Below are 16,196 nucleotides of genomic sequence, written 5' to 3'. Positions count from 1 at the left end.
CCCAGACTGACACGGTCCATCTCCCTCTGCCTGGCTTGTCCTCTCTCATTAGACCATATAGAAAACATGTAGACCTCTACCCCCATATAACGTGGTCCTTGGGAGCCAAAAAATCTTACCGAGTTATAGGTGAAACCGCGTTATATCGAACTTGCTTTGGCCTTCGATTGACAGACACTGATCCCCAGCTCTCTGGTCCCCAGCTAGTTTTCAGAGCTCTTACAACCCCTACTCTAGGCTGAGGGGCCAGCACGGCAGCAGCTGTGACCGCAGCGGGTCTGAGTTACACAGTGGCTAACCCCGGGCTGTTTGCTGCAATCTCGCGCTAGGCAAGGAACAGGGAAGTCCTGTTTTCCTGCCCCTGGCGATCCCCCCACGCAAGGGCTCCGTCTCTGTCCTCAATCCCCTCCTTGTTGGGTAAGGTGGCTCCTCGGTCCTGCCTCCCTGCTGAGGGCCATGGCCTTTGCTATGTGGGCAGCAGGGACTGTGCAGCCTGACTCCTTGATGGGGAGCTAGGCCCTGTGGGTTAGGACGAGGCTTGGGTGGGGTGCTGCGCGGCAGTTCTCACGTCTCTCCCGCTGTGCCCTTCTGCTGTGCCCTGCTGCCGCTGCCCCAGATTTCCGGTACATGTGGGAGCCGGGTGAGGCTGGCCCTGTGGGTGGCCACTCCGGAAGCATATCCAACGTCGTGGCAAAATAACGAGCTCTCTGCAGGTAGAGATGAGTCCGCTCGCTTGTGCCGGTACCTTGCCGCCAGGGGCTGAAGGGCTGTTACCTAGAGGACTCCACTCCCGGCTGTCTTGGGCTGGCTGGTGCGTCTTGTACCCAGGGGCGGCTCTAGGATTTGTGCTGCCCCAAGCACGGCGGCACGCCGCAGGGGGCGCTCTGGCAGTCGCCGGTCCCGCGGCTCCAGTGGACCTCCCGCAGGCACGCCTGCGGATGCTCCACCAGAGCCACGGGACCAGCGGACCCTCTGCAGGCATGCCTGCGGGAGGTCCACCGGCGCCGCCTGCCGTCCTCCCGCGGGACGCCGCCCCAAGCACGCGCTTGGCGCACTGGGGTCTGGAGCCGGCCCTGCTTGTACCTGCCCACGCCTCTGATCGCTCACTGGGGGGGGGGGGTTGTTGGCTTGTGCACTGGGAGTTGTTAGCTGAACTGTGCTGCCAAGCAGCGCCGTTGTCTTTCTCTTAGCCAACAGTGGCGCAGCCCCGCCCCCCAGAGCACTGCTTTAGCACGTTATATCCGAATTTGTGTTATATTGGGTCGCGTTATATCGGGGTAGAGGTGTACCACTATGGAACGCCCAGATGTTGTGGCTTGTCATTGCAGAGTTTTCATGGGTTGAATGTGAACTTTTACATCCACTCTTGCCTTGCAGTGCTGAGTGTTGTCCCTCTGTTGATCCATTCTTGGTATTTCAGTTCTGAACATTTGGGCAATCAATGCTAAAGGAGGGACTCTGGGGGAGGGGGAGTGTACACCAGGGGATCTTTGTATAGAAAGAGAGTAAAAGGTTAACCCTCTAGGGGAGCAACACTGGGGAATCTCTGTAGCAGACGAGAAGGTAGTCTTTACCTTACCCGAGTAAACTACCAGCCAGAATAGATCAGGAGAGATGGGGAAAGACCAGCAGTGGTGGAGATTTCAGAAAGAATGAGAGAAAGTGAAGGGGAAAGAGACAGAGTAATCAGAGACTCAACCAGCCTGTGTAAGTTGTCAGCTGATTTCATCCTACAGCATAGAGAGACCCCCTGAGTGCAGCAGCCTTGTTGGCTGCTCCCTAACTGTAACATGTAACAGATGGAGAGAAGGAATAAGTGGGGATTTCTCTCACCCTGTCATCAGCTCATCTCAGGCAGCTTCACATCCCTCTCTCCATCGGCTGGTCTGGCAGTTAGGGCACCAAAATGCTCTTATTCATCTGAGCTGCAGAGCTCGGTCTAACACAGTTGAGACTGAGGCTTTTATTCCATCGGGGAGATGAGGGGCAGAGAAGGGGATCAGATAGGAAGCAGGGCCTGCTTGGAAGCCAGGGCAATATGCAGATTGCAGGATCAAAGAAGGCTTTGCTGCAGGACATGCTGAGCAAAAGGAGAATGAGCTCTCAAGTGTGATGGGGGCAGTAGGAGGGAAGAGACAGAGGCTCTCTATAAATCAGTAGCAACAGCAAACAGCCAACAGGTTTCCAAAAGCCTTATTCATCCTGCAGGTTTATTTCATTCACTAGATTTGATAACTATTGAGAGAATTTAAATCACCATCCAAGCTTCTTAATATACATGTGCATGTTTGTCTGTGTGCACCTGTGTGATGTATTTGTGATGTGTGTTTTGGTCTAACCTATTACATTGCCTGCTAGCACAGATCATCTTTTTTGTGGCTGTGATGTCAGAGAGAGGTGCTGTCTGATAGCTCGAGCACAGAATTGGGGCTGGGGACGCAGATAGCACAGTGATGTGCATGGTATAAGAATCTAGATAGACAGATACTGCAGGTAGATTCTGTACTCAGTTCTGACACTGACACCCCTTATGGCCTTGGACAAATCACTTCACCCCTCTGTGATTTAGTTTCCCAATCTGCAAAATTAATGACTTCATTACAAGCATTTCTAACCTGTCTGCTTTGCACACTTTACATGGGGAGCTAAAGTAGCAACATGCTATTGTACTGTTCTCTGCATGGTGCTACATCCTGATTTCTGTGAACAGTGAGATCGAGTGCAGAATGTGGCCTCTGGTTGCAAAGCAGAGTTTCATGCTGAGAGCACGTCACTGATGCTCCCTAGCTGCACTGACTCCCTGTTGATTTCATAGTGGAGTTGAAAGCTGCAGACCCCTAAATGGTTTGGGTCTGGATTACTTGTCATATCTTCTCTCCCCATATGATACTGCCATAGCTTTGATCAAACAAAGATGCCCAAGCTGAAGATCCTTTGATTTAAAGGACTGTTAGAGTGTTTTCTGTGAAAGCCCATCAGCTTTGGAGCTTGCTTCCATCTCCTAAATGCATTGCAAAGTCCATTTCTGTCAGTCTCTGGAAGGTGATGGGCTGAGGGATAGGAGGAACAGGCCGATTGCTATGTGGTTATCATGAGAGCTGGTCAGGAATTTTCCAGCTAAAGATTTTTCCAACAGAAAACGCACTTTCCACCAAAAACAAAATTGTGGGAAAATTTTGTGTTTTCTGGAATTTTTTTTTCCACTGGGGAACATCTAAATGAGATCTTTCATTTGAGGTAACGAAATATTAAACTGAATTTCCCAATCAGTATATTGCCATATAGGCGTTGTAGTTCAGGTCCCCATCCTCTCATGTGAGTTGGGCTCTACATGTCCGATAATGCAATGCAGATTTCCCGCTGGCTGAGTGTGCGGTGCATCATGGGAGTAACATGACTGTGGGTGCACTGTGGGAGATGTAGTCCAGCCACATAACCTGGCACGTAAGGGGAGAATGGGGGCATTAGGCTCCCAGACTACAGCTTGCATGAGGCAGTGTGCCAGTGTCCGAATATGCAGATTATTATTGATCAGATTCAAAGTCTTTTGGGTGAGGTCAATAAACTGAAATGAGACATTTTGATTTTGTGAATGTTGAAACATTTTGTTTTGATATTTCACAACTGGAATTTTTCAGAATTTCCATTCTGCAAAAATGTTGACTTCTCATCCTGATTTCAGACAAATGTTGAAATGTCTGAATTTCTCTCATGATGGAAATTCCAAATTTTGATCTGATCTAGCCATTATTAATTCATTAGTTTGGGCTATTATTTTGATATATTTGATTTTTTTTCAGTCATTAAAAAAAATTAGGGCTCTGGGTAGGCAATAAAATAAATGTCAGTTGTTGTATTCCCCTCCCCACAAAATCAGCTTGTACTGTACTCTGGTTCTCCGACTCCCAAATCTAGCCAGTGTACTAAATGATAAGATACCAGAACCTACAGCTAGTGAAGACCCAGACAAAGAGAAACATTTTACATCATATTTTACCTGGTCAGGTTCTGGATCAGTCATATCTCTGAGAGTGAATTCCAGAGTGGACAGCCCACTCCTATGAATGCCCTGGATCCTGTAAAGATCATCCTCAGGACAAATAGCTGAATGTAGCTGCTATGGCAGGACATAGCAGGACATGCAATTTCTGGGGGGGGGAATAGCTGGAGTTCATACCATTTAAGGCTTCAAATGTGGATAATGCTAATCACCCACCTCACGGGGGTGGTAACAAAGTGCTTGTAACAAATCCATGGACTTCTAGGTCTCTGTGGTTGTTGCTTTTCTGATCAGAGAGGCCCCTGGGAATTTCATAGCAGCAGCAAGGATAGAATCCAGATCCTCTTGTTCCAAAAATCCAAGCCACTAGTGTTTGAGCTAAAGGAAATTTCCCCCCTAGCAGTTGGCAGTATAGTACTAGCCCTATATAAATCCCCCCCCAGAGATATGTTCTTTCTCAGCTGCAAGGTCACATCTGAGAAATAGGATTTTTTTTTGAAAGCTCAGAAAAACTTTTACATTACAACTCCCCACACAATAATGAAGATGCCTTGAAATCAGACAGCATCTCAGACATATCCCTGGTTTTCCTTTTTCTCTGAGGAGCAGAATCAGAATCTCACCCTTCCCTGCTATGAGACCTGGTTAAATGAAATTCTTGGTTAACCAAAGTGCAATTGCACAGAATCTGCTGAATCCATATTTAGACACCTAAATAAACGGCAGCTGGGAGCTGTAAGGTGCTCACCAGTTTTGAAAAAGAGGTTACAAAAATATGAATTTTGGAGCCTAACTTCAGGCTCCTATTTTTGAAAATCATAGTCACAGTGTATATTCCCCCCACACACACAAACAATCATCTCACTTGAATAGGGCTGAAGGGATTTCCCTCAAATTTTCACAAAATATTTGCACTTGGGCTGGGAGCAGAATATAAGGTTTCAATCCAAACAAAGAATGTATCTGTAAATGATGTGTGTGTAAAAGCAGTGGGTTAATGTGGAATCAACTCTGCAAACTGCCACTTACACACAGGGCCGCCCAGAGGATTCAGGGGGCCTGGGGCAAAGCAATTTCGGGGGGCCCCTTCCATTAAAAAAAAGTTGCAAAACTATAGAATATTATATTCTCGTGTGGGGCCCGGGGCCTGGGACAAATTGCCCCATTCTCCCCCCGCCCAGGGCGGCCCTGCTTGCACATAGTATCAGCATTAATGTAAATCTGAGTTACTGGGAAGAGCTCACTGCTGAATGAGAGCTTTACTGGTACAGAGTGCTGCTGTATCATTTCCAGGTTCTTTTTGTGGTGGACAACCTTGATTGGTCCTGCTTTGAGCAGGGGGTTGGACTAGATGACCTCCTGAGGTCCCTTCCAACCCTGATATTCTATGATCCAAGTGAACAAGTTCTGGAACCAAACTGGAACCCGAGATTAAAAGTAACTAAGTAAAACACTGATGGAAACTGGAATGACAGTGTCATCTGACTTAGTTACTTGTTGAATAGTACAGTTTTCTTCCCACTGAACTGTCCAAATTTTGGGAAATCTGGGAGTGTAGCCTGTATGGCTTTGTGCAGTCCTGATCATGCAGAACTGCTGAAGTGTAGATGCAGTATTCTGCATATGACGTGTTGCTCTTTGATTGAACAAAATAATTTGTCTGCTTAAGTAATTTCTTATATTTAGGCCATTTTGAAGCTATTTCTGATTAAAGAAAAAAAATGAGAGGAAACTTCTCTAATGTTATGAGAAACGGAATAAAGGAAGAACAAGCGTGATCCGAAATGGACGTGAGACCAATCCTGATGGGAAATCCTGCTTCCCACTTCCCATGCTCTAGGGGACCGAGGAGTGGCATCATGCCACCCTAGCAAGTCTATGGCAGAGCCAGGAACTGAACCAAAGAGTCCTGCTCTAATCACTAAACAACACTGCATCTCCTGCCTTTTAGTTTCATAAGTAATTTCTGATGTAAATAATGTGCAGGTCTGTTTGGATCAGAGGTAATTACAGTTCTAAAGAGAGGAAAGCCCCTGTAATGAGAGACTGTTCAGAACACAGTTTCTTGGGAGCTTAGGTTAACCCATCTTCTACTCTTCCCTTCTGGCTCATATAATATTAAACACACACGGGGCGCACACACTCACCACAAATTCAAACACATGCAGATACAGACTCACATGCAGGAACAAACACGCACCCCTGCAGCTGCTCATTGACACGCACAGCCTCCTCCGCTGGCTGTCACAGAGAATTGAGTTCTTTTAGCCTTTCTTCCCCAGAGCACCCAGTCTGTGGTGACTGAGCTGGCAGCGTGACCGCCAGCCAGCGGGAGGCTGCCGGAATTCCGATGAGTTAATCTCATCACTTTATCACAGGGCACTTACAGAAATTACAAGCCAGCGTGAGCAGCTCAGCTGTGCTGGCAGCCGGCCGCAGGACCCATAAAAGAAATTGAGAGGAAAAAAAAAAAAAGTCCAAGAACTTCGCTAAAGTTTTGAAGACAGTAGCTTTTCTTGGATGAGTTTTGCTTGGCTAACACTGACTGCGTCTTTCTCTCCTCTGTGGTGTCCTCCTCACTTCCCCCAAAAATGAAGAGCCATTTTAGGCAAAGGTATCTTCCCTGCACTTTGTCCTGTTTACAGCAGAGAACACATTTGGGCCAAGTGACATCTGGTGTAATTCCACAGAAGTAAATGGAGTTTTACACTAGGGTGAACTGGCATGAGTCTGATTCTCCATTGGCTTGCATGCTTGCACCTGTACAAAGTGGATATAAAATGCTGTCCTGGCTTAATACTTTGCACTGGTGTAAATGACGACGCAAGGTGTTCGGCAGGGAAGAAAAGGGCACAGAAGCATGGATAGAATTAAAAGAGAAGCCAGGAAATGAAGGATCCGCTATGCAAGAGACTACTGCATTTCCATCCTGAAGGGTCGGTCTGAGAGATGAGCACCCTCCTTTCGCTCTGCGGTGGCTGTTGTACTGACTGTGGGGAGCCACTGGCTCTTGCATACATACTGTACATTTACAGACTAGTACAGACTCTGTCTGACAGTGTCAGAGCTTTCTTGGGATAACTTCATGGAACAGTCCCAGTTTCTTATATGACAATTGGCTCCTCAAATTGGGGGTGATGTGAAGCAGTGGAAGCTTTGCCTTAATCTATCTGTGATGACCTTGAGCTGCAATGTGATGAGCCCTGGCCATCCACTGATGCAAAGTTTTGATGTAAGGACGCACAGACATCATAGCAGCATAGTGCAGTGTTGCTGCCTCATGAGGTGACTGCTGAAATCCCATAACACTATGGTGCTGTGGGCCTCTTAGCAGGAGGTGGGGCCTCATTTGGGAGGGCTGGGGTTTTGCTTGTGAAAGAGAGGCTTGGAAGCAGGAAGACAGAAAACTCCCTGAAAGAATGGGGATTGGTCCTGCTTTGAGCAGGCAGTTGGACTAGATGACCTCCTGAGGTCCCTTCCAACCCTAATATTCTATGATTCTATGAATCTGCCACGTTCTTCTCCTTTGGGGTGTTACTGTTCCATCTCCTCACATGTGGGACACAGTGGCTGTGCAGCCCTGAGGACAGTGACTCTGCACTCTCTGGTCTGTGGCTTACTGGATGTACAGGAAAAGAAGTGGGAGTTCATTTATTACCTTGGGACCAAGCCTGAATCTCAATTTCCAGCTTTCAGAGATTTGATACTTAGCTGGCTATTGAAATTCAGGTGCTGTACAATGCTGAGGTATAGACTGAATGGAAGTGGCTTGTGCAGCTCTCTCCGCTTCCGCACAGCGTCTGTGTCTCAGATCCAACTGTGTGATGGCAGTGCTGTGAGCACGCAGACGGGCGATGGCTGAGAATTTAACTCTGGAGATGCTGGAGATCACTGTCAGGGTGCAGGGCTTACAAGACAAGAATCTGAAGGTGAAAGCTCTACATACTGCATGCAGACATCAAGTCTTTGTGCCTTTGGGGCTTACAGTGCTCCTGGCCCCATGTCACCAGTGTGGGGCTGAAATTCTCCCACATAACATGGTGAGATAAACAGCTGGTGAATCCTTCAGTTTGAATTTTCCTTCTCTGCCCATTTTTAGCCCTCTTCAATGCAGATTTTCAATGGGCTTTACATGGGGTTGATTTAACTAAACTTCACCCCTCACCCCACCCCATGCAATAGGTGGCTATTAGAGCATCCCCATTATACAGAGGAGTGAAGGGACTTGTCGAAGATCACACAAGTCCACTGCAAAACCAGAAACAGAACCCAGGAGTCCTAACTCCCACACTTCTGCTCCAACCCCACTAAATCAAACTCTCCCTCTCTGATGTGGTTATAGAATCCAGGAGTCCTCACTCCCTCTCCCCTCTGCTCTAACAGTAAATGAGTACTTCTTCCCAGGGCTACCAATGGAACCCAGGAGTCCTAAATCTCAATTTCCACCCTAGCCCACCAGAACAAACTTCCCCCACAAAACTGAGTATAGAACCTGGGAGTCCTGACGCAAAGCTGCCTGCCTTCCTTAAATACATTATTGCTGTTGATGTATCACTATCAAGCTTAGATTTCCTCCCCCCTCTCTTCAGCCCTTATACTGAACAATCCTGTCCAGAAGTATCTTCTGAAGAATGTTTGGCAGGAGGTGAGACAGCCCATTTGTTACTGTCTTTAACAATAGGGTTAAAAAAATTGTTCCGCGATGCTGTGACCTGGCATTACGACACTGACATCCTCATGTCAGGTCATTGTATCCGCATCTGAGGTTGTCTTCTTGCTTCATGAGAGTGTGCCATGTGGCCAGAAATAAATTTGGGATGCTTTCTTTGCCCTTGAGCCTGGCAAGTGGTGAACCAGACTCTGGCAGCTGGAGGGGGAGGTGACCTAAAAGAAGACAGTGAGAGGTGCATCTGGAAACATGGGGGCTCTGTGTGCTGAGCTCAGGGGCTAGAGGTAGGAACTGATGGGGTCAATATCCCTTAAATGCAGTAGGAAGCCTCCATCCCTCTCTGGAGCAGAGTCCTCAGGAGAGGTCCCTGTTTATAACAAACCCAGATTCTGTTTTCATTAAGAAACCAGACTCTCTGGCCAGCTTTGCTGGGGGCCATGCACCTTTTGCCAAGTCCAGCAGCCAAGTTTCAGGAGATCTGCATTCAGTTTATAGTTTCCATGGGAAACCATTGGAAATGTTTCTCCTTGTGATTTTGACCAAAACCAGGGGAAAAAATCAGTATTTTTGGATGAATTTGACTTTGTGTTTGGGGTTCATTTGAACTCCAAATAAATTCAAAGACAAGATCAGAGGGCATCAGTGGCACATCAAGTGAAACCAGAAAGGTTTGCATTATCCTTCCCTTAACCAAACCCGGAGTATTCCACAGGAATGTCCTGCCCCAGACCGAGCACTTCCCTGCCCCTGCTATCCCATTGTAATGTGCCAGATCATAAGCCCTTAGAGTCAGTGTGTGTGAGACAGTGAAGGAAAAAGTCCCTTCTCCAGCTCCCTGCTCCCCAGAACCAAAAGGTAGGAAAGATCAGTAAAAGTCCTAAAGCCTCAAGGGAAACACAATCATCACAATGAGCAGGGAGTTGGACTAGATGAGCTCCTGAGGTCCCTTCCAACCCTGATAGTCTATGATCACAGGAAAGGCTGAGACTAGGGCAGCAAATGGAACACTCCCCATGGGTTGGGCTCCTGGGGACACGTTATAATAGTAAGGGATATGTGCCAATCATAACGCCAGGTGCGTTGATTAGACTGGTAAGCCGTGCATCTCAGAGACGCTACATGGCTGAAGGCCCAGCACCCCCCAGCTGGGCTTCTCCTCTAATTCCACCTGCAAGTATGGCTTTTTATTTAATGTTTTCATTTTGCTTTTCTAACAAAGGAGCCCAGCCTGTGTGGTTACCCCAAACATTTTCACAGATGGGAGTTGTCATCAACCAGTCACAGTCCCCTAGTGTGAGAATGAATGAATGGACAGCATGCATGTGGGTGGTGCAGGGGGCATAAAGGGTATTACCCAGTGCAGGCAGGAGGTATTGTACTCTGGCCATGATAGTGAATCCTGCTGTTAGAGGGAACAAGGCCTCTTGAGTGACCGTCTCTGTGTTTGATTGCAGGGAACATTGAATACAGCTGCCCAGCCACCAATGAGTGTGAGATCACGAAACGGAGGCGCAAGTCCTGTCAGGCCTGTCGCTTCATGAAATGCCTCAAAGTGGGGATGCTGAAAGAAGGTAAGAGAGCGGGTACCAGGGACTCGGGACCTCTCACTGCCTCTGAGCTGGGCCAGGCCTCGTAGCAGCTTCCAGACTGACTGCACGGGGGCCTCCCTGGCTTTCCCAAGGTGCAGCCATTACAAAGAACTCAGGAAGGACAACGATCTGTTTCGGCTAAGTGGGAAGATGTGGTTCTTTGAGGGCTTGTTTCAGGGCATGTCTACGCTTACCTCAGGAGCGATCGATCCAGCGGGGGTCGATATATTGTGTCTAGTGAAGATGCAATAAATGGACCGCCAAGTGCTCTCCTGTTCACTCTGGTACTCCACCAGAGAGAGAGGCGCAGGCAAAGTTGACGGGGGAGCATCAGCAGTTGACCTGCCACAGTGAAGACACCGTGGTAAGTAGATCTAAGTACATCAACTTCAGCTATGTTATTCATGTAGCCAGGGGCGGCTCTAGGCACCAGCAAACCAAGCTGTTGCCTGGGGCGGCCAAATCTAGGGGGCGGCAGGCTGGGCCGGTGGACCTGCCGCAGTCATGCCTGCGGGAGGTCCACCGGAGCCGCGGACGACCGGACCTGCCGCAGGCAGGACTGCGGAGGGGGCGCTCGTCCCGCGGCTCGGCTGGACCTCCCGCAGGCATGACTGCGGCAGCTCAAGCGGAGCCGCCGGACCCGCGAACCGTCCGCAGCCGTGCCTGCGGCAGGTCCGCTCGTCCCGGGGCTCCGGTGGACCTGCCGCGGGAGCTCAACCGGAGCCGCGGGAAGAGGGGGCCCGCCGCGGGACCGAGGAAGGGCGGCACAGCACACCGCGCTGCCTGGGGCAGCCTATTTTCTAGAGCCGCCCCTGCATGTAGCTGAAGTTGCGTAACTTAGATCGACAAAGCCTCCCCCCCCCCCCCAATGTAGACCAGGTCTCCAAAGGGGCAGGGTCCTTATGTTATATTTTGTATGGAGCTGCAAATCTGACAATCAGTGAGAACCTGACCCATGATAGCGTACGTTCCCCTTCTAAAGGAACCCCAGATGGGGGCATATCCCTCCCTCCCCTGGTGACTCGGCTGAGTAACTGTACTAGTACCTGTACAACTGGAGGGAAGAGGGAATAATTGCTGTTAATAATGAACAGGTTGGGTTGTTTGTAGGAGAGGGTACAGTTGGCATGAAGACCTGTCAGAGTTCAGGGAGGGTCTGACAGCTCTTCCATCCTGAGGGGACACTTTGAGAAAGTGGTGGGGAAGAGACCTTTGTCCCTTAACAGGTGGGTCCCTCTGCCCCACATGCTCAGCCTGTCTCTCCTCTCTCAGCCTATTAATCTGCGCAGTGTTCTCTGAGCAGCACTCAGCTCCTTTCTTGTGGTGCTCTTTCTCCTCATCCTTGTCTGTTCAAGGTGAGCCACTGGGAATTCAGTGGCAATTAAACACATTCTTATGGATTGACTTTAAAGCTTCATTTCCCCAAGTTCCCTCTGGGAGAGGAGGGGAGGGGATGCACTGCTTATAACTCTGCATTGCTGTACCTGGCAAAGCACAGCGGCTTCAGCCTAACCCCAGTGAACAGCAGCCGGCAGTTATCTGTGCAGGTCCAGCACGCTTGAGCCAAGGCTGCCAGCACTTCACACTGCTCACTTCCAGCCACGCCATCTTATGAGCCAGTGATGAATTGTAAGCTCTTGCCAGGAGGGTGTGTTGCTTTGCTGTGGGGTGCTGCTGCTCATCTCTTGGGAGGCAGGCTGATGGCAGCCAGTGCTGTTAGGAATGCAGATTAGATTTTAAACCCTTGCCTGTTCTTTGATGGATGTGTAATGTCTTCCTACCGTAGCTCTCCAGTGACTGACTTTGTGAGGGTGTGACCAGTGTACTGTCTGACCCTCCATGGCCTTGTCTTAGAAGGGGATGGAGTCTGAAGGATACATCAGTCTGTTTCTAAGAGGGATGCACCTACTTTTGGGGTAGGGGTTGACCCCCTTGATACCTGGTCCTCTGCATTTAGTATTGCAGAGAATGAAGTATCCTCTTGTGCTATTTCATGTTATTGACACTTATTTGCTGTCATGTCTTATAATACCAAACAGCTTTAGTGGCAGAGTTCCTTACTGTTGTTCTTATAGGGACTGCCACTGCATCATTAAAATCAATGGGAGTTTTGCTACTGATGTCAGTGGATCTATGACTGGACCTGTAATATTTTAGATGCGTAATATAAAGGTAGCTCAACGGTAATATAATATATGTGCATATAATAATCTACACCAGGGAGGAGGAGACTGGTTGAGTGATCTGAAAACAGATCTGGTATCCAGGATTCCTGGTTTCTACTCCTGGTTTTGAGACAGACTTGCTGGGAGAGTTAAGGCATGCTTTGCCACTCAGTTCCTCAGTTTCCCCATCTGTAAAATAAGGATCATACTGACCTGGTTTGCAGGGGGATTCTGTGGGTTGATTAGTTAACTTATGTAAAGTCCTGTGAAAATACAATGTATTATTATATAGAATTTAATCAATATACATTTTAAAAGCAAAATCCAAAAAGGGAGAAAAATGGTTTTATGGTATGTGGTCTCCACAGAGTCAGGAGTTTCTGGAAAGAGGAAATCCATAATTGTTTGACTTTCTGCTCAAAAATGCAGAATTGACAGAGGATTTAGATTATAAAAGGTTCATTGGTCTTTCCCATCTCTGATTTCCGTGATTCTATTAGATCATCCACTCCATCTCCCAGCCAGTGCACGACTGTTTCCTTCTGTACATTTTCTAGTGCTTTGTCTGGTCTAGTTTTTCAGGTCCCAAGTGGCAGGGTTTCCCTGGAGAGATTGCTCTGATTTCTTGAAGAGCTCACTGTGAAGAAGTGTATCTAGATACTCATGCTAACTTTCCTTCATTTTAATGATTTCATCTAATTATTCCTAGTTCTCCCCACTCCCTTATATCACACCAAGTAACTCCCCTCTCTCTTCTTGGGGTTTACCCCTTTCAAAAGACTGTTAACACATTTCTTCCCCTCAGCTGCCAGGAAATGCAGTGGGCACTAGAGACTGCAGATAGTCAGGACCCTGGTTCTATTCTCTGATGGCCTTGGGCCAGTTATTTGGTTCAGTGTAAAGACACTGACCATCCACACAAGAGGGTTGGGAGACTGCATTGGTTAATATTTACTTCAGGTGCTTTGAGATCTTTGAGCAGCAGGTACTATAGAGGGGGAAAGTATTATTTTTAATTAATTGTATTACATATTTATACCTTCCTGCCTGCTTGGCACTTGGGTTAAGCCAGAGGGGATGTCTGGGGACAATATGTAGAGGTGACATGAAGAAAGCTGGTAATAATTCTGAGCCTGCTCTTGTTGGGATCCATGATTTCCATGGGAGCAGGCTCAGATTGCAGTTGGCATGTGTGGGCATGAGCAGGAATACACATGCTCCCCCCTGCATCAGGTGAAGATGGAATGATCTAGTAGGATGCATTGATATGACTGTGCCCCTTTAAGACCCAGCAAGACTATCCCTGGGATGAACACAGCAGTGCAGGTTTGTTATGGCAGAAAGTGAATGAGAAACAGGCAGGAAGGGAGTCGAATGAGAGATCAATAGGTTTCTCAGCTATCCCCAGGCCACTTCCTTTAAGAGAGCCCTGATCAATGGGTTGCAACCAGGGAGTTGCACAGGCACCGGAGCGTTGACATCTCAAGTTCTCCCAGCGTGATGCGGCAGAGCATGGGAGACTTGCTAGGGAGAATACAACCTGAGCAGAACATGGTGCAGAAAGCTCTCTGTGCAGAGCACATCTGGCTCCTGTACCTAAAGCATTTGCTTTTTATGGCTTTCTTGCCTGTGAATCTCACTCTCTTTCCATCTAGAGCTTACCCCAGTTAGTACTAATTGACCCCCTTGTTGGCAGTCTCAGTAGAGAAGCCAAGACTGTGTGGACCTAAAATTCTACCTAACTGCCAGAGCTGGTGCCTCTAGAGAAAGGCATGTAACCTGGGAAATCTGTGCTACTTGTGCCGTACTGTTCAATGTCCCTACCTGAAGGACATCAGGGGACAGTGGTTGAGAACTGTTCACCATCTCCATCCTGCACCCCTGTGCAGAGCCGGGCACAATCCTGGTCCATGTGTTCCTACTGTGCAAAGACTGGGGAATCTAGAGCAAAGTGGTACAGGTTCCTGTGTACCCCACATACAGGACAGTGGAACTGGGCCTGTAAAGGGAGAGCATATGCTGCTCTTGCAAAAGAGGGGGGATGTTCAGGACTGTGCGCCCCCACTAGCATTGTCTGTCTCAGACACACAATCGCTGGAACGTAGCTCCTCCTTATCCCACTCCAACACAGGCAGTGGTTACAACACAGTCTTGCCCTAAGTGCTTATACTTTGCTACCTTCTGATCATGGATTTGTGGATCTCTGGAGTGCTGCAGATGTGACTCTTCTAATCCCTGTCTGTGCCATATCAGCTATGAGGAGAATAAGCCTTTGCTACTCATCCCTCAGTCAGCTGTTGTGTTTTTCTTTTCTAATAGTTTTTCAGTCATGCTCACAGTTTCTTTGTCTAAAAGTGGAGGAGAGGGATGTAATTTCAGACAATGTTCATGTAAATGGGTTCGGAGAAAGGAGGATTGGTTCCAGATGGAAGCTGATTGGATAAGGTCTCCCAGCCCAACTTCTCCATCTTTCTGATACTGCACTGAGGTCATAATCCTATGTTTGTTACCTCATAGGGTATTGCTATGGAAATGACTGTGGTGTCAGTTTTCCCTGAAGGAGCCAACAAGAGAAGAGGGTGCCAATCTTTTGTTTAAACATAAATAGCGTGAGCAGCTACGAGACATGGGAAGGGGGATGATGTATGGCCAGTGAGAAGCAGCTGGATGTTAAGTTCCCCCTGGGAAAATCCCTTGTTGAGGGGAAAGGGAGTGGGAGGAGGCCTGTTTTCTGGGATCACTGGAAGCCTCACCACAGACAAGTGAGCAAAGCGAAGAAGGAGAGGAGCTAGATGTTGCCAGAAGTATTGAAGACACAACAAAGACCCCCTCCAGCCCCACACTAGGTGAGCTCACAGGCAGCTTTTTGAGTATAGTGGCCCTAGGAGTTCTCTGACACAAGCCTTTCCTTCCTCCTTGTGTGGGCATTCAGCCCTTTGCGATATCCTGCTGAGACCTTTCCCCGCAGGGAATCCTTGCCTTGTTCATGAAGCTGCGTAAACGGCAGGTGGCTGCCACTGCTCACAGTTCTGTGTTGGTGCCTCTTATTCCCATTGCAGCTTGGCACACTCCTGGCAGGCTACCAAGGCTCAGCCCAGTCAGTCACTTTTCGCTTTGAAAGAGAAACTCTTTAATTTTCCAAAGGCCCCGTCCTTTCAGTGCCTGCTCCCTCGATGCTGCTTTTAGCTCCACTGCATTTCTGCAGCAGCATTTCACACGTCTAATAGGAGCCAGAGCAACTCTGAAGGGAAAAATGCTCTGAAGTCAGGAGTGCAGATCCCCTCACAAAGCACATGGGTGGGGTGGGGGAAAGAGGAGGGGTCACCAAAGGTGCACAGCCCTCTAATAATCCTGCCATGCTTTGCTGGCTGGCCGGCCATGGAGGGCACCTCTTGCATTCTTGCTGTTTTCTTTCTCAAGGGAAGCAGTAAGAATGTGTTTTATGTTGCTAAGACTTACCCCTCTCCTGCTCCCTGAAAGCAGTGTGCTGAGACTCATCCCTTTTGAGGGCCCACTTGCTGTAAGGATTGGGAGCACGTCTTTGAAATAAGCTAGTGGCCTCCATCCAGTTCCTCGTGGACTGGTAAAAACTGTCATTACAGCTGGTACTAACTGGCTCCTACACAGGCACTCTCAGCAAAGAAGCCAGATGTTGATTGGGCTATGGAGCCAGGAGCCCCTCTCACTCTAGAGATGGTCCCAGAAGACCACGGGTGGGGATTAGCACTAACACTGCTCATGCTGTACCCATTATTCTGTGGATAAACAGAGGC

The 16,196-nt window shown here is 48.4% G+C and overlaps 1 protein-coding gene across 8 annotated transcripts in view; it reads left to right on the top strand.

The window, feature by feature from the left end:
• The window catches only part of ESRRB (estrogen related receptor beta), a 165,368-nt gene that overhangs the window by 111,760 nt on the left and 37,412 nt on the right, over window positions 1–16,196 (top strand). For all 8 annotated transcript variants that reach the window (XM_039535263.1, XM_039535262.1, XM_039535267.1 and 5 more), the window contains one exon: window positions 10,124–10,240. In XM_039535263.1, coding sequence (XP_039391197.1) covers window positions 10,124–10,240 — 117 coding nt within the window. The remainder of the gene's footprint in view (window positions 1–10,123; window positions 10,241–16,196) is intronic.

Source organism: Mauremys reevesii, linkage group 4 (genome assembly GCF_016161935.1).
Source record: "Mauremys reevesii isolate NIE-2019 linkage group 4, ASM1616193v1, whole genome shotgun sequence".
NCBI lineage: Eukaryota > Metazoa > Chordata > Testudines > Geoemydidae > Mauremys > Mauremys reevesii.
The sequence above is the reverse complement of the archived record's forward strand: the minus strand, read 5'-3'. Positions and strand labels throughout refer to the sequence as shown.